The 25,467-nt window shown below is 47.1% G+C and overlaps 1 protein-coding gene and 1 non-coding gene across 2 annotated transcripts; one reads left to right on the top strand and one right to left on the bottom strand.

Moving 5' to 3' along the window:
* Positions 1 to 9,004: 9,004 nt before the first annotated feature.
* Positions 9,005 to 9,075, bottom strand: TRNAG-GCC (transfer RNA glycine (anticodon GCC)). Its single transcript has one exon. It is a non-coding gene; the product is annotated as a tRNA-Gly (tRNA).
* Positions 9,076 to 12,263: 3,188 nt separating this feature from the next.
* Positions 12,264 to 18,259, top strand: LOC123105890 (protein NRT1/ PTR FAMILY 5.2). The gene is made up of 3 exons (XM_044528062.1): positions 12,264 to 12,567; positions 12,719 to 12,936; positions 16,558 to 18,259. The coding sequence occupies exons 1-3, from the start codon at positions 12,414 to 12,416 to the stop codon at positions 18,010 to 18,012; spliced, it is 1,827 nt and encodes a 608-aa protein (XP_044383997.1). The 5' UTR covers positions 12,264 to 12,413; the 3' UTR covers positions 18,013 to 18,259.
* The last annotated feature ends 7,208 nt before the right edge of the window (positions 18,260 to 25,467 follow it).

Raw genomic sequence — 25,467 nt, 5'->3', positions numbered from 1 at the left:
TGGCTCATCTTGCTGCCACTTTCGATCTCCTTGCTCAAAGCTCCTCTCACAAAACTGCTTTGCGGGATTGTTCTTCGGTATGTGACTCCTCCAATGGTCCAATTACTTTTTGTTCTAGTGCTTTATTTATTGCAAATTTTTGCTGCTTAGGTGACCCTGTTCTTGAGCTTGCATGTCAAATTTATGTGGCCAAAAGTAGTTTTAATGCATGATATGGCCTCTAGACACTTGTAGGAGTAGTTGCTATCAATCTTGTTGAGTTTGGTTCACTTTTATTTTAAGTTACTAAAAATTTCAGAAATTTTCAGAAAAAGATGAAGAGATTTTTGAGGGGCTCATCGAGCCGAAGCTCGAAGGATAAGCAAAGTAAAGAGAACAAGAAGCCCAAGTATAACCTCCCTCGTACTGCGGAGGTTCAGCCATGTGAATGGCCTTGTGATGAGTTCTTGAGAGAAGCTTGGATTCATGAAGATTTTTATCATTTGGCTGAGAATGCAGGCCTCACCTCCTTCCTCCACGACCAGCGTGAACAGTATCTCTTACTCACCAATATCTTTCTGCAAAATTTTCATTTCCATGCTAGAAGATCACCACCTTCGGTGGAATTTTATTTATATGATGAGCATAAGGAGATGTCACTTTATGATTTTTGCTGGGTCTGTTTGATACACTTTGAGGGCAGCATAGAGGAACCACATCATAATGATGTGGAGGGATTTATTGATATGATTATTGTAGGGGAAATGAGGAGAGTTTTCAATGCAAGAATCAATAGCATACATTTTCCTGTTCTACGTTACTTCGCAATATTTCCTAGTAGATGCTTAATTGGTCGCGGGAACTGTGGAAACCTTAGTGCCCCTGATATTGTTATTTTGCGCCATGCCTTGTTTCATGATACTACTTTCAGTTTAGGCGCTATTGTTGCTAAACGGTTAAATCTAAACCATACTAAGGGCCCCGTCCTCGGAGGCATCTTTGCCTCGCGCCTTGCTGCACACTTTAACATACCTATCAGGTATTATGAGAAAGAAGAATAGTTGTTGCCTCCTATTGTTCTAGGTTATAAGAGTATGGTAGCACATGAGTTTATTGTTAAGGATAAGAATAAGACACTCAAATATAAATTGATATTTAAAAAATATTGTGAGTTTATTACCTTGCTTGCGCCCTCTTTGTTCAACATATTTCCAGGCATGTACGTTGTTCTGCCGGAGGCCATTCATGCCTACCGGAGCCAGATGTCAGCTGTAGAGCCGGAGCCACCATCTGATCTCACCGTCAGTCTGTTTATCAGTGGAATCCGGGGAGATCGCCAACCAGTGGCAGCCTGAGGATCCTCCTCAGTACACAGGAGAGAGCAGTTTTGATCCATGGGCATAGGCCAACTTAGGCCAAAAGCCCAAGCTTGGGGGAGTAAGTATCTCTCACTGACATTACATTCATGTTCACACACTCATGCCAGTAATCGGTGCTCATATTTTTTTCATTGTATCATCCATGCTAGTTTATTTTCATTTTCTCGCTTTCTTCTTGTGTGTTGGAAAAACCTTAAGAAAACCAAAAAAATTAGTTGTAGCTTTTAGCTAGTTTACTTTCCATGCTTGTAGTAGTAGTAACTAAAAAGAAAACCCAAAAATATTTCTCGTTCTTCTTTTGCTTGTTGAGAGCTTTCCTGTGTAAATAGTTTTGTTTCCTTTCTTTTCTTTGGGGGTCGAGAGGAGAAGACCATAATGAAAATGTTGAGTGGCTCTCTTATGCATTATTGTTGATCTAACAAAGAGCCCATATTACCTTGTCTTCTCTCTTGAATTGAATGCTTGCAGATTCCATCATAGTCCAATGCATGTGCACTATTATTATTATCCACACTATTCGGTTGTGCAAGTGAAAGGCAATAATGACGATATATAATGAATTGATTGAGATGAGAAAAGCTGGTTTGAACTCGACCTCTCTTGTTTTTGTAAATATGATTAGTTCATTGTTCCCGATTTAGCCTATGATGAATGAAACATGTTTGCAATGACAATTAGAGATTATAGTTGCTTATTCAATGCTTAATTAGCTAGGAGTTTATAATGGTTTACCTTGCGTGCCAACATGCTATTAAAATGGTTGTGATGTGGTTTGATGGGGTGGTATCCTCCTTTGAACGTTTCAAGTGGCTTGACGAGGCACATGTTCATGCATGTAGTTGAAACAAAATCAACATAGCCTCTACGATGTTTATGTTCATGGTGAATTATATCCTACTCATGATTGCATTCAGTGTTTATTAATTTTAATGCATGTTCATGACTGTTGTCGCTCTCTAGCTGGTCGCTTCCGAGTCTCTTTCTAGCCTTCACTTGTACTAAGCGGGAATACTGCTTGTGCATCCAATTCCATAAACCCCAAATTTATTCCATATGAGTCCACCATACCTTCCTATATACGATATCTACCTGCCGTTCCAAGTAAATTTGTATGTGCCAAACTCTAAACCTTTAAATAAACATTCTGTTTTGTATGCTCGAATAGCTCATGTATCAACTAGGGTTGTCTGTATCTTCCATGCTAGGCGGGTTATTCTCAAGAGGAGTGGACTCCGCTCCTCATTCACGAGAAAATGGCTGGTCACCGGGATGCCCAGTCCAATGCTCAAATCAAATCAAAATATTTGCAAACAAAACTCCCCCAGGATTGTTGTTAGCTGGAGGCACCTGTTGTTTCAGGCAAGCCATGGACTGATGCTTGTTGGTGGTGGGGAGTATAAACTTTACCATTCAGCTTGGGAACCGCCTATAATGTGTGTAGCATGCAAGATATCGAGATCTCTCGGTTGTTATGTTGACAATGAAAGTATACCGCTCAAAATATTATTCATCTCTATTTCAAAACCGAGCTCTGGCACCTCTACAAATCCCTGCTTCCCTCTGCAAAGGGCCTATCTATTTACTTTTATGTTGAGTCATCATCCTCTTATTAAAAAGCACCAGTTGGAGAGCACCGCTGTCATTTGCATGTATTATTGTTAGTTTACATTGAGTATGACTTGACTGGATCTCTTTTACCATGAATTACAATGTCTAGTCAGTCCTTGATCTTTAAAGGTGCTCTGCATTTATGTTTTGCGGTCTCAAAAAGGGCTAGCGAGATACCATCTTGTTATATCATATTATGATTGTTTTGAGAAACTGTTGTCATCCGAGATTTACTATTATTGCTCGCTAGTTGATTATGCCATTGACATGAGTAAACATGAGACCTAAGTGTTATTGTGAATATGGTTAGTTCATAATCATTGCTGAAAACTTGAATGCTGGCTTTACATATTTACAACAACAAGGGCAAACAGAGTTTGTAAAAGTTTTTCTTTATCACTTTCAGTTTATCAACTGAATTGCTTGAGGACAAGCAAAGGTTTAAACTTGGGGGAGTTGATACGTCTCCATCGTATCCACTTTTCCAAACACTTTTGCCCTTGTTTTGGACTCTAACTTGCATGATTTGAATGGAACTAACGCGGACTGACACTTTTTTAGCAGAATTGCCATGGTGTTATTTTTGTGCAGAAATAAAAGTTCTCAGAATGACCTGAAAATCAATGGAGATTATTTTTGGAATATATAAAAAATACTGGCGAAAAGATCCACGTCAAGGGGCCCACACCCTGTCCACGAGGGTGGGGGCGCGCCTACCCCCTGGGCGTGTCCCCTGCCTCGTGGGCCCCCTGACGCTCCACACATCCATCGTGACCCCATATATTCACTTTCGGGGAGAAAAAATTAGAGAAAAGGATTCATCGTGTTTTACGATACGGAGCCGCCACCAAGCCCTAAACTCTCTCGGGAGGGCTGATCTGGAGTCTGTTCGGAGCTACGGAGAGGGGATTCCGTCGCCATCGTCATCATCAACCTTCCTCCATCACCAATTTGATGATGCTCACCGCCGTGCGTGAGTAATTCCATCGTAGGCTTGCTGGACAGTGATGGGTTGGGTGAGATTTATCATGTAATCGAGTTAGTTTTGTTATGGTTTGATCCCTAGTATCCACTATGTTCTGAGAATGATGTTGCTATGACTTTGCTATGCTTAATGCTTGTCACTAGGGCTCGAGTGCCATGATTTCAGATCTGAACCTATTATGTTTTCATGAATATATGTGAGTTCTTGATCCTATCTTTCAAGTCTATAGTCACCTATTATGTGTTATGATCCGTTAACCCCGAAGTGACAATAATCGGGATACTTACCGGTGATGACCGTAGTTTAAGGAGTTCATGTATTCACTATGTGTTAATGCTTTGGTTCGATACTCTATTAATATGAGGCCTTAATATTCCTTAGTTTCCAATAGGACCCCGCTGCCACGGGAGGGTAGGACAAAAGATGTCATGCAAGTTCTTTTCCATAAGCACGTATGACTATATTCGGAATACATGCCTACATTACATTGATGAACTGGAGCTAGTTCTGTGTCACCCTATGTTATAACTATTGCATGATTGATCGCATCCGACATAATTATCCATCACCGATCCATTGCCTACGAGCTTTTCATATATTGTTCTTCGCTTATTTACTTTTCCGTTGCTACTGTGACAATCACTATAAAACCAAAAAATATTACTTTTGCTGCCGTTACCACTACTATCATATTACTTTGCTACTAAATACTTTGCTGTAGATATTAAGTTTCCAGGTGTGGTTGAATTGACAACTCAACTGCTAATACTTGAGAATATTCTTTGGCTCCCCTTGTGTAGAATCAATAAATTTGGGTTGAATATACTCTGGGCCCCTCGTGTGATCCGACCAGGATAAGCATGGCCATGCGACAAGGATTATGAGATAATCCGGTTTGTGGTCGGCATCACTGGAACGAGAAAGAGGTCGGGCTAGCACAAGGATGACTGACTCGCCTTGAGCTCGACAACATATATCGTGTTGCAAAAGGAATGGAAGTGTGATGTACAGGTTCGCTAACCGGCTTCATAGTCTCCTTGGTGTTCGGCATTCCTTGCTAGAGGCCGCTACCAACCGTGCAGTTCGGAGGTGATCCGAACTGCGACCAAGCCGACTTGAACCTAAGGGGTCACGCGCTTAAGGGAAGGAACCTACGAGGTCAGATCCGAGGACACTGATCGGATGTGATCCGAACTGTATTCGGATTGTGGCCGAGTAGACTTATGGGCTTTAGGGTCTGTGCGAAGCCCAAGTGTTGAGCCCACGACGGACGCCTATATGTAGTGGAGGTGCCACACACTCACGTAGTTGATCGCTTCGGCGCTGTCACTAGGGTTTGCATGTGTTGCGAATAGACACCTCCACTCAACGCCGGTTGTGTGATCGGACCTAGCAGTCCGCCGCACGACGTTCCTCCTGCATGCGCAGATACCGTTAGAGGCGGTGCACTTGCGCCGCTTCGGCGAACCTATACGTGGGAACCGACCACCGGTTGTACGAGGGAGATCGGACGAGGAGGAGACGATCCACACGGACGCGCTGCCCCAACTCTTCTTCCGCTGCACCCTACCGTAGCATGTTCTTGGTTGTTCTGCGCGTAGGAAATTTTAATTTGCAGTCGACGCACCCTACCGTAGATCCCAACAATAGGGTCATCCGGATTAGTGTCTCCAATACCAAAGGAACACCTTGTGTGCTATCAAACATCACAACGTAACTGGGTGATTATAAAGATGCTCTACAGGTGTCTCCGATGGTGTTTGTTGAGTTGGCATAGATCGAGATTAGGATTTGTCACTCCGAGTAGGGGAGAGGTATCTCTGGGCCCTCTCGGTAATGCACATCACCATGAGCCTTGCAAGCAATGTGACTAATGATTTACTTATGGGATGATGTGTTACGGAACGAGTAAAGAGACTTGCCGGTAACGATATTGAACTAGGTATGATGATACCGACAATCGAATCTCGAGCAAGTAACATACCGATGACAAAGGAAACAACGTATGTTGTTATGCGGTTTGACCGATAAAGATCTTCGTAGAATATGTAGGATCCAATATGAGCATCCAGGTTCCGCTATTGGTTATTGACCGAAGATGTGTCTCTGTCATGTCTACATAGTTCTCGAACCCGTAGGGTCCGCACGCTTAACGTTCGATGACGATTTGTATTATGAGTTATGTGATTTGATGACCGAAGTTTGTTCGGAGTCCCGGATGAGACCACGGACATGACGAGGAGTCTCGAAATGGTCGAGACGTAAAGATTCATATATTGGAAGGCTATATTTGGACATCGGAAAGGTTCCGAGTGATTCGGGTATTTTTCGAAGTACCAAGGAGTTACGGGAATTCACCAGGAGAAGTAATGGGCCTTATTGGGCCATACGGGAAAAGAGGAGGCATGCCAATGGGAGGTGCCCCCCCCCCATGGGTCCGAATTGGACTAGGGGAAGGGGGCGGACCCCCCTTGCCTTTTCCTGACCCTCTCTCTTTCCCTCTTTCCTTCTCTCCTACTCCGAAAAGGAAAGGGATTCCTACTAGAACTTGGAAGTCCTAGTAGGACTCCATACTCTTGGCGCGTCCCTAGGAGGGGCAGCCTCTCTCCCTCCCTCCTTTATATACGTGGGCAGGGGCACCCCAAAGACACCAAGTCTTCTCTTAGCCGTGTGTGGTGCCCCCCTTCATAGTTACACACCTCGATCATATCGTTGTTGTGCTTAGGCGAAGCTCTGCGCCGGTAACTTCATCATCACCGTCAACACGCCGTCGTGCTGACATAAATCTCCCTCGTCCTTAACTGGATCAAGAGTTTGAGGGAAGTCATCAAGCTGAACGTGTGCTGAACACGGAGGTGCCGTACGTTCGGTGCTTGGATCGGTTGGATCGTGACGACGTTCGACTACATCAACCGCGTTATTAAACGCTTTCGCTATCGGTCTACGAGGGTACGTGGATACATTCTCCCCCTCTCATTGCTATGCATCTTATAGATAGATCTTGCGTGATCATAAGAGAATTTTTGAAATATTGCGTTTCCGAACAACTACGATCTTAGAACTTGCGACTCGAACAACTACACAAAACTATGACGATGCCGGTTGTGAATAGAGGGTGGACTTACAACTAAAAAACATAATGTACTAGCTTTTGCAAATAAAACACAATACATCAACAAAATGGAAAAAAATGACGCCTGGATCCCACACCACAACCAACACGGATGGCTAAAAAGAATAAACAACCAGCTCAAAAGACTAGAGGAGACCAGCACACAGAAAATCGTTGAAAAAAAGGCCACAACAGGGAACAGCCCAGGCAAAGCAAAGCTGCTAGGCTCGCGTCGCCCTCTTGGCGAACAAACAAGAAAGAAGCGAGGTCAAAAAAACACGAACCTTAATATGCTATATCTAATGGTTAGGAAGTTAGATGTGAGATAACTATATTTTATGTAGATGTGACTTAGCAAATATGTAACTTTGAAGACATTAGCGATGCTCCCACGTACTTGGTATTCATGCTCGCATAGTTGTGTTTGCTCCGGTGCAAAAAGGGAGTGAATTGTAGAAAACCACCACATTACAGCTTAGGTTTGCAGAAAAAACTCTTCTACAAAATTGTTGTAGAAAACACTGGTTCTCGGCCCAATCTTTTGCAAAATACACTGATCGACCGCTTAGGCCATTTTAACATGATTATGACATGGGTCCCACATTTCATGACGTAGCATAACGTTTCGCGGTAGACTGATCTTTTTAAAGAAAAACCCTCCCTCACAAACATAAATCCATATCGATCGCGGGGACCGTTCGTCCGTCCGAGCTGCGGCTCGCGCGCTTGATTCCTCTATCTCCGCCGGGGGCGGTGATGGCGCAGCGATAATGGGCGCCGTCGTCGATGGCTAGGGGGTAGCCGAGGGGCGGCTCTAAGGTCGACGGCCTGTGGCTGCGGACGCGGGGAAGGGGAGATGGGCCCGAGGCGTCGGGGACTCGCGCGACAGCAGCGACGGCGAGCCCGGCGGCCTCCCCGACCTCGGCCCTGGCACAAGCAGCGGCGGTCGCGCCTCCCCTTCACCATACTCCCTCGTCTCTCTCTTTCCCGAGCAGGCGGCGCGCATCCCGGTGGCCTCCCCGACCTCGGCCCTGGAGCAAGCAGCGGCGCGGCCTCGCGCAGCACGGACACAAGCCTCGGTGGCGGCGCACATCACAAGAGCAAGCAGCGGCGTGGCGGCCCACAACACGAGCACAAGCAGCAACGTCAGCACGCAAACAGCAGCAACGGCGCGGCGGCACGCAGGCCTGCAGCAAGCAGCGACAACGCGCAAGCAGCAACGGCGGCCCGGCGGCGATCAGCACGAGCGCAACCAAGCAGCGACCTTCGTCGGTGAGCTCCGCCGCTGCCGGGGCACCAGCGTGGGAGACAGCACACGAGCGCGGGATGGTTGGCGGCAGAGTATGGTCAAGCTTGGCATGGCAAGGGCCTGATTGCATTTTTGTTTACTGATAGAAGGGTGCCTCTGTAAAAATACCTGGGACTATTTGGTAAATTCACATCACACCATGTCTAACGCCGTCTAGGACCAAAAGTTATGCCATGTCATCAAAGTTGGACCCCACTTGTCATAAACGAGGTTAAAACGCCTAAACAGATGTATCGATGCTTTTTGCAAAAGATTAGGCCGAGAATCAGTGTTTTCTGCAACAGTTTCGTAGAAGAGTCTTTTCTGCAAACCTACGCTGTAATGTGGTGGTTTTGTGCAATTCACTCTGCAAAAAGGCGAGTAGCGCTTTTCCTTGTGTTGAGCGCTCGTGATCACTGTTTGTTCAACGGCGGCCGGGGAATGAGCAACCGATCGACGACGCCGAAGGACGATTCCATGTGGGCTGAACAAGAAAATCAAACTTTGATGGCCAATTTATCAGAATTGTGCCATTCTTACGAGATGCAAAAGGTTAGAGAGGGGAAAAAAAGACTCTGCACCAGCCGTGAAACGACCCCGGGTGTGTATTTTCCTTTCGTATGAGATGCGGCAAAAGTAATAAAAAGATACTTTGCACCAGCCGGGAATCGAACCCGGGTCTGTACCGTGGCAGGGTACTATTCTACCACTAGACCACTGGTGCTCCGATGTATTTTCGTTTAGCATAACCTTGATTAAAGAATGTATATATATTGCTGACTGTAAGCTGGAGGCCGCGAGCGTACCCACTGCATGTCGGCAGCTGCAAAGAGCAAATAGACTGCCCTGCAGCTCTTGCATCTTGGCCGTTTGCTCAACGATCTCGGATCTCCTACAGGCCAAGGTCTAGCGGTGACGGAACGGTTGTGCGCACGTACGGCCGGCCGGCCGCTTGTCCCCTTCTTGCTCCAGGAACGGCATGTAGAGGCACAGCAGCAGCAGCGACGGACGCAACTTCCTTGCTTGGCCAGCAACAGCTCAAGGGAGCAGCTAGCAACCGGAAGCGGCACATGACACCACTGTAGAGCGCAGCGACAGCATAACAGTGGAAGCAAGATAGGAGAGCGGCGCCTAGCACGGTTCCAGCTTTCGGCGTCGTCCGGCCGGCCGTCTCAAGTCTGAACGCAGCGCTGCCGGTGGATCGATCGAGCACGTCGCTGCGGCGTCTTTGGCAACCCCGGACAGCTACGTCTCGACGAATGGAGCATGCGGATCCATCGGGCATGGTGGCCCATGTCGTGGAGTTTTCGGTACTTTGATGCTCGATGGATCCGAAAGCAAGGGTCATCATCTACTCTATATAATAGCTGCGGGACAGACGCCGTGGTGCACTGGTGCCTGATTGGTGCGTGACGCCGCCTTGTTAATCTGCTCCCGGCCGCTTATTACTACTATACGACTTTGGAGGATCGATCTCGTCATGTTTCTGCCATATAGTAGCTGCAGCCGGGGATCGTGTTCATCTGCTCTGCAATCATAAGGGGATAATTATTAGTCTGTTGTGTTGTGAGGTCATGGGAAGAATCTTGTGGATCACACCAACAATATTATACGACCGCCATGCCATCAGCAGCGTATGATTTTACTCTGTCCGACTTTACATGATGCCTAATCTAGTGGTGTGCTGCCGTTTGGAGCTTGATCTACTATGTCGTATGAAATCGGACAAGCAAGAGTCGTATGCATAGCAAGACTCATTAGCAACACATAGCAAGAGTCGTACGCATAGCAAGACAAGCAAGAGAAAGAAAAAATATGTTTATCTGTTGGCTAGTACTCCCTCCATTCCACAATGTAGTGCTTCCTCTATCCCCGTGCTTCAACTTTGACCGTAAATTTAACTATCAAGACCGATTACGGCAGGGGCAAAAATTATATCAGTGAATTCGTATTCGAAAAGAAGTTTTCAATTATACAATTTTTTCTCCTGCCGCAGTTGGTCTCGTTGGTTAAATTTATGGTCAAAGTTGAACCTCGAAAAACGCGGGCGCACTATATTTTAAAATGGAGGGAGTATAGTAGAATGGTGTATGTCAAAGCTACGCTCGCACGAGCTGCTCCAAAACGTGTCGTTTCGAACCGGAGGGGCAGGGCAGTGGTTGGCTCTAATCTCGTCTGCGTCAGCTGCCGGGTACACGTAACTGGTATGAGGCGCGGGCGTGCTCGTGTGTGCAGCACCGTGCACCGGTGATGCCTGACACGTAATGCCGAGGCAAAGCAAAGCGCTGCAGCGGCGCTTATCCGGCCGTCGTGCGTATGTCCTGTGTTGCGCGGCCGAGAGTAGGTCGCCGTCGGCGGGGAAGAAAATGCCTGCCACCTTGACCACCCTAGTCCACGCGTGCTCCCCTTCCCGTCCGGCTAAGAGCATCTAGAGCCGGCCACCCTAAACCCACCTCATAAGCCCTAGCGGACAGTCTGGTCAGTGGCTGCAGAAAAACAACCTAGACGGAAGCCTCAAATGAACCTCAAACACTTGGGTTGACCGGTACCCTCATATCCAGCCCAAATATAGAGCGAATATGAGGAAGCCCGGACACGTCCGTCATGTCAGCCTGACGTCTGGGTCCCACACAGAATCGCCCGAAAACCCAATAGCCCGACGGGTGTCTCCTCCGATGGGGGTGTGAACGCCACGTGGCGTCACTCCGGCTCACCGCACGAGGCCAAAGTTCGGCTATTTAAGCCGGCCGGCTTCCCCAACCCTAGCCACAACCTCTTCCGCCTCTCTGCACCACCGCCTCAAGCACATTTCTCTCTGTCTCCACCTCCCTCTTCCCTCGCCGTTCGACATGGCTCGGGAAAAGAAGACGACCTGTGCTATGCTCACGCCGGAGCGCCGCTTCCAGATTGAGAAGATCATCTGAGCGAGGTGCGCCGCCTACACCGCAGCCAGTCTGCCTCCGGACTCGCTGGAGCCGGAGGAGGAGGAGCAACGTAAGGAGGAGGAGTAGGAAGAGGATCAGCAGCTAGTTCCGATTAAGGTGGCGGATTCGCAAGAGGACGAGACGGAGCAACCGGAGGAGGAGCTGGCGTCGGCTGGGGCTTCAGCATGGAGGACGCAAAGGCAGAGTTCGCGGTCGCGCAAACGGCCGAGATGGCGGAGCAACAGGCCATCCTGGAGTTCATTCGGGATAAGACCTATGTGAAGGCCAAGAGGCAGTTCATACGATAGGAACATACGGCGCGGAGGTGGAAGCCGATGCGGAGCAGCGGAGTTGCGGCTGCCGTCCATGTACCCGAAACCGGCCACTGAGATAGTGGACATTTCCGAAGAGAATTAGGGTAATATAGGTCATTTTATCTATGTAGTAAGTGGATTTCTTTGTTTGTATGCTTTGTATGGATTTAAGCTTTCAGAAACCAAGTACCCGTATGCAGAGGAGCTAATTAAGAAGATACGACCGATCATTGCCCGCGGAGGCGTCCGGATGCTTTCGCAGGCTCGGATTTGCTGTACGCGGCTGCAGTCCCTCTACGTGTGGCCACCCGAGGTTGCGGCTCAGCGTCCATCCATCGGACCAGTAGTACAATGAGGAGAGGAGATCCAACACCGATTGTTCTCTACCCTCCTCAGATACACAAAGCCGCAAGTAGCATCCGGATCGCTTTCGCTTGAGCATGAGCAGTCGCCCAATCGGACGGACGCTTCCCCGGCCCTTTGGCCACACCGTAACAAGATACTACTAGTATTAGCTGACAAAGTGATGACAACGCCGCGGTGCCGGTGCCCCGTACAAGTGGTCGACCGAGGCCACATCAAGCCCGGCTCCGTGGTGGGGACGACGCTACGACCACCAGAGAGTAGCGCTAGGAGCACTGGTACCAAGTCTATAAAGGGAGGTCCCGTCACCAGCGATAGGTTAGCAGCCTAGTGCAGCCAGCCCTATTTGAAGCTCGGGCGAGGTCGACATATACCCGCCTGCAGCCGGCCGGCCACGAAGAGTGTAGAGAGAGACTAGCTAGCTAGCTAGATAGAGAGTGAGCCTTGAGGAGGTAGCAGCGATGGCGGTGGCGAACCAGAGCTTGGCCGTGGAGGATGGCACCGGCACCGGCGCCGGCGGGCAGGAGTACACGCAGGACGGGTCGGTGGACCTCCGCGGCAACCCCGTGCTCCGCTCCAAGAGGGGCGGCTGGACCGCCTGCACCTTCATCGTAGGTACTACGCACCGTACCAGCCAATCAATGCACACATGATTGCTTCGGTTCATCCAGCTAGCCAATCCATCTCAATATCATACGCCATGGATGCATGCACGGGCTGCTCCATATTTGTCTGAAGCTGAATGCATATTTTATATGTGAATTAGTGTACGAGCTGTTCGAGCGGATGGCCTACTACGGCATCGCGGCGAACCTCTTCATCTACCTCACGGACAAGATGCACCAGGGCACGGTGGAGGCGTCCAACAACGTCACCAACTGGTCCGGCACCGTCTTCCTCACGCCCCTGCTCGGCGCCTACGTCGCCGACGCCTACCTCGGCCGCTACTGGACCTTCGTCGTCGGCTCCGCCATTTACCTCATGGTAATTGACAACACGTTCCTATACTTCACCTCGTATACTTCATGGTCGTGGTAACCTTCGTAGATACGTAGCGTATATGCGCCGGCCTAAGACGTCGCTGCGGTCTGTCGTGATAACATCATCGATGATGTGGCAGCGAGCGATTACGGCGGAGTCTTTGAGAGTCGGATGGGAATTTGTATCATACATACAGTATATACGTTTGGCACCCTGAAAAAAAGTACATACGCGTTTGGTGTGGCACAAAACGTCCGTCCGTGTCGCGCCACAGAAAATTGGAGGCGGGCGAGTAGCTCCCTAGCCACGAGACATACTAGAGCTAGCTGCCTAGTAGTATGTAGCATAGTAGTAGAAAATTTCTATCATACAGTAGCACATATGTACTCCCTCCGTCCGGATTTATTAGGCCCCTCTCTCATTTTGAAATAAAATTAGACCAACAAATTAACTAATAAAATATAAACTACATGTCAACAGAATTATATCGCCGAAAAACTCTTTCAAATATAAGTCTAACAGTGTTCTTTTTGTAGCATATGTCTTGTATTTTGTTAGTCATATGGATGATCAAACTCTGATTTAAAAACTAGGGAGCGTAGTAAGCCGGGACGGAGGCAGCCTAGCAGCACCAGTGCTCCAAGTTTGTCCACGCAGCTAGAGCCAGCTGCCTGGCTCGGACGGATTGGCGCGGATGGATGATTGAGCTTGGGCCAGTAGCACGCATGTGCAGATGAATGAGTCGCACGTACTCTATAGCTGATCCGTTCCCGTTGCCGGGATGGCCGGCGTATGGTGGGATACGGACGAGATCGGGCTGAGATGTCTAGCATATTGTCTTGGCCCTGGATCGGACGTACTGGTCCAGATCGTGACTGCCGCACCGGAGAGGTCGATCCATTGATTTTGACGTGCATATTTGTTGACTCCACACTCTATAGAGTTTAGAGTACCACGTACGTGGGCTACACCATGGACCAGAGAATAGCCGTCTTAGTTGATCGATCGATCCAGCCGTGGAATCTTGACTCGTCCAGTGGACCTACTACATATCTAGTGTGCGACCCTATCGTCTAGCACACTGCCTAAGTCACTGCACGTGCACGGTAGGTTTTGACTGGCCACAAGACCTTTTTGATTCTCACGCTCACCGTGCATGCACGAGATACGGATACGGTGGCTCTACATGCTCCCCGGCAGCAACACAAAAAGAAAGAACAAATGACATGCACGTAAGTGTGACGCATACGCACGACGCGTGATGTACCACTTCATCCGAAATTTATGTTGTACGTACGTTCGGGCTCAATTATTGGAGGAGGAGACCATTAAAGTGTCGCGGTCAGTGGTGCGTGACACGGGCCGTTCGATTCAGATCAACTGGTACAGAAATATTTCAAACGTTGAATGCCAGCAAGTGAATACAGTAGATTCTGTATCTCATGGAGAGCGATATCTGCCACTATCATACGCAGAAATCAGTGCGGTAGTGGAATAATTGTGGGAGAATGTCCTTTTATTCCATGTGAGTAAATCATCTCCAAGTAAATACCAGCGCTTGTATGTAAGCTAATTTCCATGCACGGGTGAAAAGTCAGTGCACATGGCTTGTGGCGCCCCTAAATTGGCACGTCTTTCATGTCCTTTTAGTAGTAGTAGTATTAAGTAGCATATCAGTTATTAGTACAATTAATCATTAGCAACTTGAGCACCTATATGTCATGTGCCAAAATGGCCATCCATCAGAGAGGACAAGAAACTTGCTTTGTAGTAATCGACTATGGGTAACACGTCATGTTGTCTCGCTAAAAACAATTGCTATCCTCACGATAACATAATTTATTATATAAACGACGTTTGATTTATCATGATTAAAAATCTGACGTCCAATTTTAACATTATAATATAATTTTGACTTGAATGTTCATCAGGTGCTAACTTGCAGTTAATTGTGACTTATAAATTAAGCCAATTATAATCCATGGCGATTGTGAGTAGCCAACCTACAAACACCGAGAAAAAGAAGTGCCGTATATGTACTACGGTCGAGGCTGAAATAGACAACAAATCCGATGGCCAATATCGCCTAAATCGTGTAAACTTCTTTCTTTTTACGAATGCCTAAATCGCTTAAACTGATGGCCAGAAACATTGAAGTTGTGTTCTGCTGGAATCTGGAATTAGGTTCAATTTTACTGTCATAAATAAATAAGATAATCCTTCCTAATCATCTTATCTTTGACCATCTGCTAATAAATAAGTTGTGCTCTACGGTAGATTTTCTGTATCTCTTGGAGAGGGACATACGCTATTATCACAACACAAATCAGTGGAGTAGTGGAATAATTGTGGTAGAATTTTCCTTTTATAATTTTATTCCATGTGTGTGTCGCATGTATGCATGCATGTAAGCTAATTTCCATGCACTGGTGAAAAGTCAGTGCACGAGAGTTGCGGCCACCCCTAAATCGTCACGTCTTGCATGTCCTGTTAGTGATAGTATTAAAGTAGCATATCAGTCATTAGTACAATCATTTGCAACTTACGCACCTAAGGTGGCGGCATGTGCCAAAATGGCCGCAGTGATAGCATGGCTCCATCACATAGGACAAGAAACTTGCTCTGTAATCAACTATGGGTAAGACGCCCAATTGTATATATTTTTTAAACCAAAAACAAACACACGTGTTCTATTACATGCGTACACTCATCCCTATAAAGGCACACACACATGGACACTCTACTTCAACGAGCACCTCCAATACTGAGACGACACAACATTTTGAGATTGATGAAGTGATCACATGCGCCTCACAGTCGACGAAAATGTCTCCTCTCACGAAACGCCGTCACCGGAAAGCCTAAAATTGATCAGAAAAATGTGATCATTAGTATCAAGTTTAAGATTTGAAATTTGATGGGCCATCTGAGCTATGATCAATTCGCGACCTGAATAGTTAACACATCAGGCGCTAATTGTAGTTAATTACTACTTATAAAATACACCAATAATGATCCATGGCGATTATTAGCAACCAACATAGAATGTACAAACGTCGAGAAAAAGAAGGGCCGTATTTGTACTATAAGATAAGATACTACAACCTAATCTTCTTGTCTTGGACCATCTGTCAAAAAAATATCAATTTATTTCATTAAATAGAAATTATGAGATGAGAAAACAATTGCATGATATTTCCTCTGTCAAGAAATATAAGAGCGTTTAGATCACTAATTACATGTTTATTGTGATTACTAATTACTAAATACTTGTACAATGATTAATAGTCAAAGTTGTCCACATGTAAAATCTGAAATTATATCTACTTTAGAAACGAGGTAATGAACTGACGTTCGCTCAATTGCTCTTGTGTACAACTTTGCGACCAATACCGTAGCAACTTCATTAATCCTTTGGGTGTCAATGGGATATAGTGTTGAAACACTTGTCAAAAACCCCGACGATGACGACGGATCATAAGTCGAATTTGAGATTGAAAGTTAAACCATTTTGAAGTTTTATAAAAGTACCGTATCATGTATTCTGCTGACTCATTGTCATGGATGCATGCATGTGTGATGTAGTAGTACTAGACCAGAAATGACGTGCGTGTCCTGATGCAGGGGATGCTGCTGTTGACACTGTCCGTGTCGGTGGGAGCGCTGAAGCCGCCGGAGTGCGTCGGCAAAGTCTGCCCGCCGGCGTCGGCGCTGCAGGCGGGGGTCTACTTCGGCGGGCTGTACATCATCGCCCTGGGCAACGGCGGCACAAAGCCCAACATCTCCACCATCGGCGCCGACCAGTTCGACGACTTCGACGCCCGCGAGAAGTCCCACAAGCTCTCCTTCTTCAACTGGTGGATGTTCACCATCTTCGTCGGCATCCTCTTCTCCTCCACCGTCCTCGTCTACCTCCAGGACAACGTCAGCTGGTCGGTCGGCTACGGCATCCCCACGCTCGGCCTCATCGCCTCCATCGCCATCTTCCTCGCCGGCACGCCCGTGTACCGCCACAAGCTGCCGCAGGGCAGCGCCTTCACGCGCATGGGCAAGGTGGTCGGCGCCGCGCTCCGCAAGTGGCGCCTCCCCGTGCCGGCCGACGCCAAGGAGCTGCACGAGCTGGAGCTGGAGGCCTACACGAAGAAGCACAAGTTCCGGATGGACTCCACCAACTCCATGAGGTTCCTCAACAAGGCCGCCGTGAAGGACGTTGTCGGCGGGTCATCGTCGGCGGTGGCGAAGTGGAGCCTGTGCACGGTGACGGAGGTGGAGGAGACGAAGCAGATCATGAAGCTGATCCCTCTGCTGGTGACCATGTTCGTGCCGTGCACGCTGATCGCGCAGACCAACACCCTGTTCGTGAAGCAGGGCACGACCATGAACCGGCACATGGGCGCGGGCAGCTTCGAGATCCCGCCGGCCAGCCTCGGCGCGTTCGTGACGCTCACCATGCTCGTGGCCATCGTGGTGTACGACCGGGTCTTCGTCAAGGCGGTGCGGAGGCACACCAAGAACCCGAGAGGGATCAGCCTGCTGACGCGGATGGGCATCGGGCTGCTGGTGCAGGTGCTGACGATGGGCACGGCGTCGCTGATCGAGAGCCAGCGGCTGAGCTACGCGCGGAGCCACGGGCTGCAGACCGGCGGCAAGCTCCGGCTGAGCATCTTCGTGCTGCTGCCGCAGTTCGTGCTGATGGGCCTGGCGGACGCGTTCCTGGTGGTGGGCAAGATCGAGTTCTTCTACGACCAGGCGCCCGAGAGCATGAAGAGCCTGGGCACGGCGCTGTCGCTGACGGCGTACGGCGTCGGCAACGTCCTCAGCAGCTTCATCCTGTCGCTGGTGACAAGGGTGACGGGCAGGCGGGGGAGCCCCTGGGTGGCCGACAACCTCAACGCCGCGCACCTCGACTACTACTACGCCTTCCTCACGCTGCTCGCCGCCGCCAACTGCGTCGTCTTCGCCGTGCTCGCCCACCGCTACAAGTACAGGGCCGAGTCCACCGACACCATCGACGTCGACATGGACGTGCAGGCGAAGCGGGAGGCTGCCAAGAAGATTCATTCCGAACCAATGGCTTAATTACACACTTTCTTGTACTGCTACACAATTTACTACTACTCCGAGCCAATGGCTTAGTTAGCCTCTTCTGTAGTACTACTACAGTACTTCCTCCGTAAACTAATATAAGAGTGTATAGATTACTAAAATAGTGACCTAAACGCTCTTATATTAGTTTACAGAGGGAGTACACACGTACTATAAACACACGTACAGTATCAGTCTACAAGATTGCAGCTATATCTATATACGCGACGACCTTTTCGTACAGTATATCAGTATTAGTATGCAGTCCGTTCCGACAACAGAACGGAACAGAGGGGCCGGCTCGACTCGGACATACGCACACACGGAGGCATCTCACGTCCATATATACCCCTCACTGAATCTCCAATCCCAATAATCTCGAACGAACGATTCCGCCATCAATCTCTGTCATCGATGGAAGAAGCTTCTGGTGAAGGCAACCCTGTCCCCGGCCCTCGCCGCAGTTCGACGGCCTGTTCACCGATGTGGGGTGGGAGTTGCTGGGCGAGGCGACACGGCGTTCGATCATCGCGGTCCTGCATCACGACGAGGAGGAGAGACGCATGCACCCTCCCCGACTGTCTCGGAAGGAGCGCCGCCGCCGCCGCAAGGCCCTTAAGGACCCGAGCGACGACGACGGCCATGGCTCCAAGTCCGACTTGTTCAAACAACCAGGCCAACTATTTGACTTGTTGTGGTGCGAGACAGATGAGTCGACAAGGAGCGGATCGTCATCGAGTCAAGATCAAAGAAGCACAGAAGACAAAGTGTCTCAAGATTAATAAGGAGAGAGTGTTAGAAATAATCTTGAGTTAATTAAGTTATGTAAGACTAGCAGTAAGGTTAGTGCAAGTTGGAGTCCTACTAGGAGTCTACGTTGGAGTTGGCTTTGCATGTTGAGTTGCACTGGGTCCGTTCAGGACGTATGTGTCCGTGACGTATCAGGAGTTAGTGCCAGCCCGTATTCAGGCTGAATTAGAAGTCGTATACAAGTAGGTTAGCTGGCCGTTTCTCTGTTCACACTTCTCAATTTTGTTGTAGATGCAGCAGGAGAATGAACTTCACCTGTTTTTTCAATGTGATTTTGCTAGAGCGGCATGATTCTATCAGCCATGGTTCATTAGAGCTCCTGTTTTACTTCAGGACCATACTAATATGCATGCTATTATTCTTGCTCTCCTCAACATTTATCATCTGCCTTGCCTTTATCATGGTGTCTTTGGAAGGCTAGAAATGATTTCTCTTTGATAGGAAAAAATCTCTACCTCACCATGTGCAAATTGCTGCTAATGCTTTGTCCTCTCATTCTGTTGAATCTCATCACTTGGTAAGCCATTCTAGGCCCAAGATTGCAGCTCAGGTCCACCTCTCTTCTAATCAGCTTACTATGCAGGGTCAATCTCGTAAATTTGATATTCTCATTAAAGGTCCTAAAGTCTATTCTGATGCTGCCTTTAAGTGTAAAATAATTCTAGGTTTGATGCAGGGATGGAGTTGGAGTCTATCTTTCATTGCCTCAAGATTAGGAGTGAAGTGCATTGTAGGTCTCTGAACTACTTCAGGAGTGTCATATAGGTCCTCAAATTATGAAAATCGGCATTCACATCTTCGAAGTGCGGTAAGTGTGTCATTCAGGTCCAAAATCTGTCCGAGCCCACCTGATCGGCCAGCTGGCGCCGTTGACCAGTGACATGTTAGAAGGGTGCCCCGCAATGTAACGGCCGGTGACGGAAATATGCAAATAGATTTGTGGTTAAACGGAAAGCAAATGTTATTTTTCCTGCGTAATTATCCAAAGTTTCACTTGGTTCTACTCCTACTCCCTCCGTTCCAAAATAGATGACTCAACTTTGTACTATTTTTGTTTCATCTCCTTCTTTCTTGTCCCTTACTCCAAGTCCAGGCCGGAGCTCCCTCATCATTCATCAATCGGCCCTAGCTATATAAATATGCGTATATACGAGGCCTTATAGCACCAAATTAATTTCCGATCTCGGCCGGCGTAGCGTAACGTGGTGATACATTGGTGAATGGTGATGGAGAAAAACATAGGATTTGATCCACGGGCTTTGGAGGACGGGGCAGTGCTCTTGACCTTGACAGGTATGGAGGCGCGGGGTGCGACGTCCACGGAGGGCATGATAACATGTCATCGTCATCTGTGCCCCGATAGGGCGCCGGAGAAGGACGAGAAGAAGGCGGCGACGTCCGTTGCAGAGAGCGCCAAGGTCAACGCCGCCCCGCTCCCGCGGCTCAAGGAGGCTGCGGCGGTGCTCAAGGGCAAGGCCCGCGCTGCCGGCGAGTACGCGGCGGCCGTGACACGCCAGGGCGTCTGCATGTTCGGCGAGCCCAAGCTCGGCTCCATGGTCAAGACAGGAGCGGACGGGGGCGGAGGCAGCGCTATGCGATGGGGAAGCGTGATCAGTGACAAGGTACGGGCAGCCGCCGGCCAGGGGCGGGCCCACCTCAATTCAAGGGTATTCAATTGAATACCCATTATTTTTGCCAAAAAACTAGGTATATATATACTGTACATCATGTGTATGTACAAGAAAAAACGAAACTGATGCAATAAACGTGCTAGCTAACCAATTCAGCCCAAAAACCCAGCTTGCAATCCTCCCTCACCACCCATGCCATGGCCCATAGGCCCAAAATGCTTCAGGCTGCACCGTGCGCGCACGTCATGCATCCATCGCTGGTTCAGTTACCTTCCCTGTTCCCTCGAAAAAAAAGTTACCTTCCCTGTTCCCAAATACTATCGATCTAGGTCACGAACCGGCGGCAGCCACGGGCGAGCGACGCATCATCCAGATTCCAGCTGTACGTGTACGTCATCCATCGCCCCCTCTCTCTGGTACTGATCTTTGCACACATTGGTCTTCATTTTTAAATCCCTAGGTTCACATAGTAGTACATATGATCTGTTCATCGAAATTAGATGTATTCACCTTGCTAATTAGATTTTGGTTATTGATTTCTCTCTGTATCTCATGCTTCTCAGCTTGTTTCTAAATAGTTTATTGAAGAGAATACCCTCTAACAGACTAGCAAACTAAAATTCCTCCAGTGTTGCCAAACATGCAGATTCTTAGTTAAATAAACTCATTTTCAAAGCATCAAGGATAGGACAGGCAACCTGTAATTTGTCAGCTTTTTATCATTATTTATTTTCCATCTCTATATATCTTAGATGTTGCCACTTCAATCTTTGAACAATTAGTATTTCTATAAGGTGGAAATTTGAAATTATGGTCAATTCTATGAATATATTATATTCTGTGATATCCATATGTATTACCCAATTTGTGTAAACTAGTACTAAAATCCGTTATATACACTGAAAAAATAGCGCGCTATAGCGCCGCTAATAGCACGCTATAGCATGTAGAGAATTTTGCTCGCTAAATTGATCAGTATACAATGTCTCGCTATAGCACGCTAATAGCATATTTTTAGGGGCGGCGCTATTTTCTGTAGCACGCTATTTTTTCATTGGTTATATATGCCAAAACAAGGCTTTAGACTTTCAAAAAACTGCCTTTGAAATTTTGAATACACACTCTTGAAATCCTGGGCCCGCCCCTGCCGCCGGCGAGTACTACGCGGCGATCACGGCCCACCGGGGTAACGTGCCAGAGACCGGCTCCAAGGCCGAGGGAGGAGGCCCCAAGGTCCAAGGATGATCAGTGAACCCTACGAGATGATGAGTCGTCCGCTGAAATCTAGTTTCAGTTTCAGATCGACACAAGGGAGGCTAATTAAGCTAGTGCACGATGTACCCATCGTTTCAGTTTCAATTGCTTGATTGGTCATTTTCTTTTCTTTTCATCTTTCTTGCCAAGTTCCACGAGAGATCAGCCAGTTTGGTGCTCAACCAATTTGGTTCCACCACTTCAAGCTCTGAAATTCATCATTGTGCTAGACTTCGGATCTCTGCTAGCTTCTCAAAATAGCTGGCTTCCTAGCTTCTCGCTGGCTTCCAGCTTCTCGGTGGAGCAGCGATTCGTTCGGTTGAACATGATTCGCTCCTCACGTACGCATGGACTGGTAGCCCAGAAAATCAGGCTAAGGCCTGTTCGGCCAGGCTTTGGGCCAGGTCATATTGGCCCAGTTCGGTTGGGGAAGCACTTTCGAGCGATTGAAACGGTACGTGCGATTCACTTCGGAAGGGCAGTGGCATGTAATTTCGACCAACTCCTTGCTTCGATGTGTCGAGGGCCGGTTGTAGCGATCGAAACGGTACGCGAGCCTCACTTCGGAAGGGCATTCTCATGTAAATTTGATCAACTTCTACTCCTCTGTTTCGCGAAGCTGGGATGGCCCTGCTCCTCAATTCCGAAAAAATCACACAGCGTATTCCTGGTCTCCGCGGAGCCTGCTTCTTGAAGCAGATCTGTTCGGCTAGCTTTTCAGAGCGATTTTAGGAAGCTGGCCTGCGGAGAACTTCCGAACGGGGCCTAAACCATGTGCCCAGAATCCCTAAAAAAACACGTGCCCGGCCAGGGCGGTGTGTCACGCCACGTAGACCTGGTAACATCACTAAGACCCAATGTTGGGCCACGTAGGCGTGCAAATGAGTGTTAGGAAATGCAACCTTTACCTTTTGTTTTGTTTAGCTAAGGGCATCCCATGATGACAACCCGCATACATTCAGACCGCGCGGTCCGGACCTATCGGTCCGCCGAGCGGTCTGGACCAAATTTTTCGTGCAAATTGGAACCAAACATGGGGGCTTCCCGGGAGTTTGGACACGAAACACGTTGGACTCTTACATTGATGGTCCACCCAAATGGAAGATGGAGCCCGCACTTTTGTAGCTGTCCACCCTGTTTTCATGGCAAAATTTTCGCTCTCTTCTTTTATTCCGCCGTTCTCCACCCAATGCCCCAACATAACATAAAAAATTGGCTCCCTCTGCTATCCGGGTCAAACGCTTACATAGGAAAATAATTTTTAATTATGTAGAAACAATGATAAAGTATAAATCCCTTTTTACCTAATTAATTCATAACATATTGTCAAGTAATTAGTTTTTGGGAAGAACACATCTTGTAACTAGAATTTCCTTTTGGATCCTAAATTACTTTTTGTGCATGCCTAATTTTTTTATAAAAGCATTTTTAGTGATATGGATGCAACTATACACTTGCTTTTTCATTGAATCAATTCCACAAGACCAGAGATGCTCTATTCTGAGGAGAGAAGATGTTCATTCTTAATTTTTATAAAGACGTTTAGCAATGTGTGAAATCTACCTGATGCAGTAGGTTTTGTCTGGTCAGGCTCTTAAGTATACTAGATGATGCCCCGTGCGTTGTGGTGGGACATTGGTAAGGGGTAACATTATTTTTCTAAGCATGTTAGCATGAACACATGTCAGATGAAAGGCGGATTAACAACTGGTAATTGTAATTAACAACAAACCCAGTAATTTTTTTCATGTCTGGCAAACATGGGGAACTACATTCATAATTTGGCCATCTTCACATAAATATATCATCAGATATAACTATATAAAACAAATAGACATATCAAGTTTATGCTAGCTCAAAGATTATATGTACATCTTGGTTAACATACACGCTCAAGAAATAGTCATATCTTTTAAACCGTAACTTCAATTTTAACGTGTTATATATGAAATTTGATTAAAAAATGTGTAGAATCTAAATATTATGTTATTTTATCTATTAAACATTTTTTAAATGTTGTTTTGGGTGCAACCTTAATAAATAGTGCACGATTTGTCTTTATTTTGTATCGGTACAGATCCAGATAGAAAATGAACAACTCAACAAAACTAAATTGGAGATGAAAGAAAGTAATTGAAACCACACATGCAGGTGACGGCAAGGGGGCAAAGAAAGCAAATTTCTGATCTTATACAGAGAGAGAGAGAGATGCATTAGGATTGACACATTCAAACGCATTGTGATTGTGTGGGCATTGATGTCATATTCAAATAAAGAACGTGGACCTACGGAGGTCTTGAGTAATGATTATTGGATTAGAGGCGTGAGTTATTTTTTTTCTCCCGTTGCAACGCACGGGCTCTTTTACTAGTTTTTATAAAGACAATTAACGATGTGTGAAATCTACCTGATGCAGCAGGTTTTATCTAGTCAGGCTCTTAAGTATACTAGATAATGCCCTGCGTGTTGCGGCGGAACATTGGTGTGGGATAACATTAATTTTTAAGCACATTAGCATGAAACATGTCAGATGAAAGGCAAATTAATGACTGATAATTATAATTAACAACAAACCCCGTAGTTTTTTCATGTCTGGCAAACATGGGGAACTACATTCATAATTTGGCTATCTTCACATCAATATATCATAGATATAACTATATAAAACAAATAGACATATGAAGTTTATGGTAGCTCGAGTACATCTTGGTTTTTCTACACCCTAGGTCAGTGCACCCACGCAAGAAAGCATAGCAAAACATTTTAAAAAAGTGAAAATTTGTGTGAATGATTATCAACAAAAATTGAAACCCCGAAAAGGTGCGATGGCACCCGGGGGTCCTGAACCCCTTTTATCTATGCGTTCAGCCACGTTTAGATTCATGCTATGGCGGTATCGTTGAAGGTGCGACAAGTCGGCGGGTCGAGGCACTGGGTGCGGTAACTGCGGATCGAGGCGATGGGTGCAGCGGCGGCGACGGCGGGTTGAGGCGATGGGTGCGGCGGCTCAGTGCAATGGGGGCAGCATCGTGAAGGTGCGGCGGTTGGAGGCGATTGGGGCGGAGCGAGACGATTGGGGCAGAGCAAGCCGGCGTCCCCGACAGTGCGGTAGTTAATTTCCTTTCGTGTGTGCAGCGGTTCCTTTCCTGTCGTGCGAGAGGAAAGGGATGAGAGAAGAGACAGAATTGTTTAGCGCTAAACGTGTTTAGTCGCTCACCGTCAGAACAATAAAGACGGTTGGATTAACGTGATCGGATGGCCGAGATCAATTGAATCTGCCCCTTTAGGTCTTTTTATATTGGTATAGATATAGATAAAGATGTTTAGCGATGCATGAAACATACTTGATGCAGGAGGTTTTGTCTAGTCAGGCTTTTAAGTATACCGGACAACAGCTGCATTTCTTTTTTACTTTGTATATTAGTTTCGACCGTGTCTTTTGAAGTTTGACCAAGTTTATATTCCTCCATGTTTACATCACAAAAAAGTAGTGCATGTTTGACCAAGTTTTTAGAAAAAAAAAATCTATATCATAGATCCATCATGCAAAGTATTTTCATATTTTATTTATTCTGTATTGTGATTTTGATATTTTATTCTGAAGTCTAGGTCAAACATACTATGTTTGACTTTGAGAGAAATCTATATACTGGAACAGGGGAAGTAGAAGAAAAAGGTCCATCATGAAATATATTTTCATACGGAAAGACTCTTTGGCATTCACGTGCATTAGTCATCCACATTTTCATATGGT

This window comes from Triticum aestivum, chromosome 5A, assembly GCF_018294505.1.
Source record: "Triticum aestivum cultivar Chinese Spring chromosome 5A, IWGSC CS RefSeq v2.1, whole genome shotgun sequence".
Taxonomy (NCBI): domain Eukaryota; kingdom Viridiplantae; phylum Streptophyta; class Magnoliopsida; order Poales; family Poaceae; genus Triticum; species Triticum aestivum.
This window is presented reverse-complemented; position numbering and strand designations above follow the sequence as displayed.

Excerpts from the sequence above, each read along its gene's own strand:
- LOC123105890 (XM_044528062.1), top strand. The coding sequence starts at position 12,414 with ATGGCGGTGGCGAACCAGAGCTTGGCCGTGGAGGATGGCACCGGCACC. Across the intron at positions 12,568-12,718 it reads CGCCTGCACCTTCATCGTAG|TGTACGAGCTGTTCGAGCGG; the intron begins GTACTACGCACC and ends TATGTGAATTAG. Across the intron at positions 12,937-16,557 it reads GCTCCGCCATTTACCTCATG|GGGATGCTGCTGTTGACACT; the intron begins GTAATTGACAAC and ends GTCCTGATGCAG.